The 6,172-nt window shown below is 62.4% G+C and overlaps 1 protein-coding gene across 1 annotated transcript; it reads right to left on the bottom strand.

The window, feature by feature from the left end:
• Window positions 1-1,589: 1,589 nt before the first annotated feature.
• Window positions 1,590-2,617, bottom strand: Phlda2 (pleckstrin homology like domain family A member 2). The gene is made up of 2 exons (XM_020168825.2): window positions 2,141-2,617; window positions 1,590-1,906 (listed from the first exon to the last, which is right to left on the bottom strand). The coding sequence occupies exon 1, from the start codon at window positions 2,546-2,548 to the stop codon at window positions 2,153-2,155; it is 396 nt and encodes a 131-aa protein (XP_020024414.1). The 5' UTR covers window positions 2,549-2,617; the 3' UTR covers window positions 1,590-1,906; window positions 2,141-2,152.
• Between the last annotated feature and the right edge of the window lie 3,555 nt (window positions 2,618-6,172).

The following is a 6,172-nucleotide window of genomic DNA, read 5'->3' as shown; positions in this document are numbered from 1 at the left end:
CAGATTGGTTTAAGAGATAGGGAAGCAAGGCCTCCCTATCTGGGGAGCCCCAGGACTGCACAGGTACACTGACTTGGTCCATCTCCCCATGATCCTCATGGTGGGCACCCCTGGCATCAGCCCTGGGCAGTAGGGACTGAGGCAACAAGGCCTGGGAGCACCTCCCACTCCCTTCCCCTGAGGGCTCTGGGACTTGGGAAAAGGTATGCTGATATGAGGCAGCCAACCCCCTGCAGAGAGCAGCAGACCAATATGCAGAAGACCCGGTTGCTTCTGAGGCCTCCCAGGCCACCTCCCGCCCCTCCACCCCTCCCTGGGCCTCTTTGAAAGAAGCTGTTAAAACTTGGAATCCTCAAACTTCAGAATCCCATGGTGCCCAAACTGGGGAAGGGTCTCAGAGAGTGAGGCTGTTTCTGTGTTCCTGGCCCAAACTCCTAGGCCAGACTGTGTCTCTGCCTGAACCCCATCGGGGAGGGGGGAGTGGTGGTAGAGGCGGTGGCCTGGCCTTGGTCACCCACCTGTGTGGAAGAGGTCCTGTGGCACAGGGTGGGTCCAGCGACTCAGTCAGTGCAAAGCGCTCTTTTCTGTCCTCCCCCCACGTGCACAGGGACTTCACCAGTAAGTATGTGGGAGAATCTTTCTTACGAGGACCCAGCACCCAAGATTCTTGCAGTCCACCCAGCAAAGGGACAGCCTCCTTCCCAGCTTTGCCCCGGAGACCCAGCTAGGAGGCCTGTGACAGCCACGACTCCCTTACCTCTGCTTTCCCTATTTGGCATCCCGCCAGGTCAGAAAAGCCGTGGAAAGGACGCTGGCTTCCTGGGTGGACAATCAGTGTCCCAGTCCCTCTTACTCTGTCTTCCCTGGTTTGTCAGTCACCAGTGCACCCGGTGGGGGGCGGTGGGACCGATGGACACCCCTCTAGACAACCTGCCTCCCTGCCAGATTCTCTGGGTTCAGCTAGGTGAGAAGACACAGCTGCTACTTGACAGGTGTCTCAGGAAAAGGGACAGGGATCTAGTGAGCTCTCAGGCCTCCCAGCCCCAATGCCCCAGTCCTGGGCCATTATCATTGGTGACACCCAGGCCTGTCTCCCATCTTCCTGAAAGCAATGGCCACCCCGCTAGCCTCAGGCACCGGCTGGGAGGGCTGGCAGTTGAGCTTGAGTCACCATCATGCAAGCACGTTGAAGTGGGCAGCCAGAGAGCCTTCCGGTCAGCTGCTGGACAGGTGGTGTGTGGGCAGGAGGAGGGGCAGTTGAGGACAGCCACCCCTACCAGGCAGAGTGGCGCTTAGGTTTGGGGAAAGTGACGTCCTCACCAGCCAAGTCATGAATGAACTCTCAGCCAGCATGGCCCCAACCCCTGTCCTCCCCAGACCACACCCAGGAGCAGAAGGTAGTCAGGCCACACCCAAGTCACTTCCTGGCGTGGAAGGGTGGGGACCACGGGGGACAAGCCTATGAACCCCACCCGGCAGATACACTACTCATTCAAAACCGGTTGCAGTGTCTTCCCCACCAGCCAGGGCTGCAGCGGGAGTGCCTTTCCTTCCAGCCCTCCCAGCAGGAACTTCACCGGCCACAGTGGTTTGGTAGAAAAGAGAACGTATCAAGTCATTTATTTGGAATGGGCACAACGACGGAAAAAAAAAATATTAAGACAAAAATGGTTTGACAACAACCAACCATCAAAATAAATACACAGTCCAATAAGTTAACGCGCCCGCACAGCGGGGCGAGGGTCCGCACGCGCGGACGGTCCTCCTCGTGGGGAAGGGAAGCGGCCGCCTTGTCCTCGTGAGGTCAGCGCCCGCCCGGGCTCCCGCCGTCCCAGGCACCCCCCGGGCTCCTGCCCGACGCGAGGCCCATGCGGCCGGTCCGGCCCAACTGGTCCCTTGTGTGGCTCTGTAGGGAGAGGACGGAGTCAGAGAGCTGTGCCAGAGCGCGCCGGGGTGCAGCCTGTGTGTCCCCCAGACCCCGACCCAGTGGGGCAAGTGACGGCTCCTCCGGGACGCTGCGATTGCGCCCGGCCAGATTTCCCTGTCCAAAGTGGCCCCAGGGCGGCAGGACCTCCCTCCCCCCGACATGTGAAGTTGCAGCTTTTCCCCAAGAGCCCCGGGGATCCCGAGCGGCACTCACCGCGGCGAGGGCTCAGGGCGCGCGGGCCGCCCGGGCCTCTGGCTGCGCCGTGGGCGCGGCGCGCTCCTGGCGGCTGCGGAAGTCCTCCAGCGCGCGGCGGTTCTGGAAGTCGATGAGCGCCAGCGTGATGGCCGCGTTCCAGCAGCTCTCGCCCGCGCAGCGGAAGTCAATCTCCTTGCGGTCGGTGGTGACGATGGTGAAGTACACGTACTTGCCCGTGTGCTCCACGCAGTCCACCTTGAGGATGGAGTGGAAGCGCAGCTCCTTGGGGCGCGCGCCGGGCCCGGCGGGGAACAGGCGCAGGCGGTCCGGGGTGAGCACGCCGCGCTTCTTCTTCCACAGCTGGAACAGGCTGTCGCTGCGCTTCTCCAGCTCGCCCTCGCGCAGCACCTCGCCAGGGGTCTTCATGTCCGCGGAGCGCTCGGGCTACAGCGGCGGCGGCGGGACCGGCTCTGAGCGCCCCGGCGCCCGAGCGCTCCTTATATCGGCCCCGCCCCTGCGCCGGCCACGCCCCCTCGGCTGGCCACGCCCCCCTGCGCGCCCACCAGCCTGGCCTGGAGCTGCCGTCGACGTCCCTGCCCCGGGCCGCCCCGCCTGCCCCGATATCCCAGCTGCTTGGCCCGGCGGGGTGACTCGCGGTCCCCACCCCGCCCGGGCGCAGGCCGGCCCCGCGGAGGAATGCGCCTTAGCCGGCCCTGCTGGAGGTGACTCACCCGCCGGGAAGCCCCGGGAACCCCCTGTGGACCCGGGGCTGGCCCTGGAGGGGACCGCAGTGTACAGGCCCCCCGCCAAGATTCCCAGGCTTTGGTGTTCCAAAGCTCCTAGAACAGGAAGGTCGCCGGTCCCTTCGTACCTCCCAAGCCCTGGTCCCCACAGGGCCACTTCTCTGAGACCCTCTCCAGAAGTGGCCCTGCCCCAGTGGGCCTTGCCACCCAGGGGCTGAGCCTGGGAAGGAGCCAGTTTTCCCTTCTGTGAAATGGGGACAACAACCTTTATTAGATTACGCAAGGCATGGGGGTTGTGGGGGAGCCCTGCCGAACCTGGGGACAGACTCCTCGGTCTGAGGCAACACAGGACGAAGCTCGCGGCGCTGGAGGCGAGGGCGACGCCCGCCCTCGGGAGCAGCCTGGGGGCGAGGGGCGGCGGGGGCGGTTGAATCATCGCCTTCCAGCCCGGCCCGGCGGTTTTATTTTCCCTCTGCCTTTAAAGGGAGCAGGAAACGGCCGCCCGCTCCTCTGGGTTCCCAGGAGTGGGGGAGGGGTTGGCGGAGGGACCCCTGGGGGGCCAGGCTGCTCCTGGTGTCCACCCAGCTGCAGCCGAGCAGGGGTGCAGCAAGGAAGCCCCAGGCTGGTGGTGAGAACCAAACACGGCTGCTTCATTGCAGGGCTGTTGCAAAATGAAACGCAGGTCCCTTGGTTGGAAAAGTATTAAAAATGTCAGGACAGCAAAGCAAAAAATCAAGTCCTGGGCCAACTGTGTCCCAGCCTCACCGTGGGACCCAGGTTTCCTCCTAGTCTTCTGGAGTGCGGCTCAGAACCCTGGTCCTCCGGGGTCACTGAGGACCAGGCTCCTGTAAATTGTTTTCAGGTACTGACTACTTGTGTGCCCAAGGGCCCCGAGTTGGGGGTGGAAGGCAGAGTGGGCGAAGGGGCAGAGCTCAGTGGGCTCCGATTCTGGCCTTTGGAGGAAAGGCACAAGAGCCTAGAGATAGCTGCCACCTATGGGTGAAAGCGATCGGGAGAGAGATTCCCCCTGGAGACCCTCAGCTAAGAGGTAGTAAGTTCCTCGTCATTGCAAGCATCCCAACCAACTGGCCAGCCTTTGACAGGTGAGGGGATCCCTGCATCAGGCTGGGGGGGGGGCTTTGAGAAAATGTCAACCCCCCTGGCGTCCCTTCACTTCACTGCTCACCCATCTTGGACTCCTGCTATCCTGCTGTGGGCAGTGAGGCCTGGTCAGGAGGATCCCCTGGGAGCTGAAAGACCAGGGAATGGGGCCAGGAGAGGGGCACTCTTTTACTCCCAGACCCACCAGCCTGTCCCCTCTTCCCCCCATCCCCACACAAGGGCCAGTCAGTGGAGCCTCAGCTCCAGGTCTCTCAGACACTTGGCATTGCTTAAACACCTGTCGTATGCCTGCAGGTTTGACTGGTGCTGGGAGAGGAAAGGAAAGAGGGGAGGGGGAGAGGGACCCCACTTCCTCCGGGAGCACAGCAGGTATGGGGCATATATGGGGAAGGGGGACAAGGGGCTGGGAGTGTGAGGCCAAGCACAGCTCGGAGGACTGCACGGGGGCCATTTGCTGAGTGCCAGGCACTGTGCCCAGCCTCTGCCCACCACAGTGGGGACTGTAACCATGTCCCCTGGGTGAGAAGCAGGGAGGAGAGGGCCTGGGGGAAGGGACAGAAGAGACAGAAAACGCGGAGGAACCGAAGATGAAGAACAGATGACTTGCACCCAGGGGCAGGAAAGAGGCCACTACCCAGACGCCCTGCCCCTCTTTGCCCTGAACTGCTACTGCTTTTGGGAGGCACTCACTGGCCTTACTCAGTGGCCCAAGGGACAGGGGCCAGTGGTGTGCAAGGGGGAGAGAGAGCTGAGAGGCCAAGCACAGGGCAAGGAGAGCCCTGGGTTCCCTACCCGCCTTGGAAGCTTCCTGCTCGCCAAGCCCAGGCCCCTCTGCTGCTCCCCTCACACAAGGTCAAGACGTGGGTGGGTGGGGGTGGTGGGGGGTGGGGAGCAGCAGTCCCTCGTGTGCTGGTGTCCAGAGGGAGAAGCAGGCTGAGGTCAGACCCACGGTTAATGGTCCCTGCCTCAGGGGCCTGAGTCACTGACCTGCCAGGGGCCCAAAGAGCCCTTGGTTGGCCCCTGGCCACTCCACAGCCACAGGACATCTTGGGCTCCCGTCTGGCCAAGGCAGCATGATTCGGATACCTATTTCCCAGGCCAGCTGGAGTAGGCATAAGAGGAAGCAGAACTCCGACCCGGCCAGGCACCTGTAATCTCAGCTACTCAGGAGGATCGTGGTTCAAAGCCAGCCCCAGGCAAATAGTTCTCGAGACCCTATCTCAAAAAAACCCATCACAAAAAAGGGGCTGCTGGGGGGGCTCAAGGTGTCGGCCCTGAGTTCAAGACCCAGTACCGCAAAATAAATAAATAAAAAGAAAATCTGACCCAAGGATCCAGGTGAAGGTCTTTGGGGGCACCCAGGCCCTTGGGAGCCAAGAGCCAGAAGACTCTCCAGCATTGCCCACCAACTTCCTGCCAGGGATGGGCCCCTAGCATAGATCCGGACGGTGCCCCTGGGAGCTGGGTCCACCAAGCTTCTCAGCCAGGTAGGGGATGGCGAGGGAGGACCACCGACCAGAGAGGTGCAGGCCTGGCACCCACGGTGGGCACCGTGGCCTGCTTGTTGCTTTGCTTGGTTGGCTTCTCTCTCCCTTCAGGGTCACTTGAGGCGGGGGGTGAAGTGACCTAGCCAATAGCACACAGCAGCCAGTGAGAGTCAGACCCAAAGGGACAGCGCGGGGGCAGGGTTCAGCCCTGCCTTCGTGACCAGCGGGTGTTGGGTTTGGGACATTTCGTGACTGCTCCTCAGACAGGAGGGGCCGTGCTGGACTGAGCCTCAGGTTCGTGGCGTAAGCCGGCGTCAGTCCCGGCCAAGTTTACTAATATTTATTTGAGGGGCTGCATCTGGAATTCTCACAGGCATGGGCAGAGGGGCCCTCACCCCCGGGGCAGTCCCCAAACATCCGGCCTGGACTCTCGCTGTCCTGTCCAGCTATGTGGTCCCCTTGCCCTGGAGCCCAGCTGTGAGAGGCGGCCGCTTAGGTGGAGTGGGGCAACTCTTTGAAGCTCCCCGGGTGAGGTCACTTCCCCTTTGGTGACGAGGCCAGTCCTCCAGGCAGTTGCCCAACAAGCCTGGTGAAGCAGCCAGCCTGTGCAGAAGCCATGTGTCATGAGGGCCTGGCCAGGTGCCTGGGGCCTGATACCACCCTCTTCCTGTGGGCGGTGCTCTCAGAGGCAGGAGGAA

The sequence above is a fragment of the Castor canadensis genome, chromosome 1 (assembly GCF_047511655.1).
Source record: "Castor canadensis chromosome 1, mCasCan1.hap1v2, whole genome shotgun sequence".
Classification (NCBI taxonomy): Eukaryota; Metazoa; Chordata; class Mammalia; order Rodentia; family Castoridae; genus Castor; species Castor canadensis.
The sequence above is the reverse complement of the archived record's forward strand: the minus strand, read 5'-3'. Positions and strand labels throughout refer to the sequence as shown.

Coding starts and splice junctions, on each gene's coding strand:
- Phlda2 (XM_020168825.2), bottom strand. CDS start 2,548: ATGAAGACCCCTGGCGAGGTGCTGCGCGAGGGCGAGCTGGAGAAGCGC.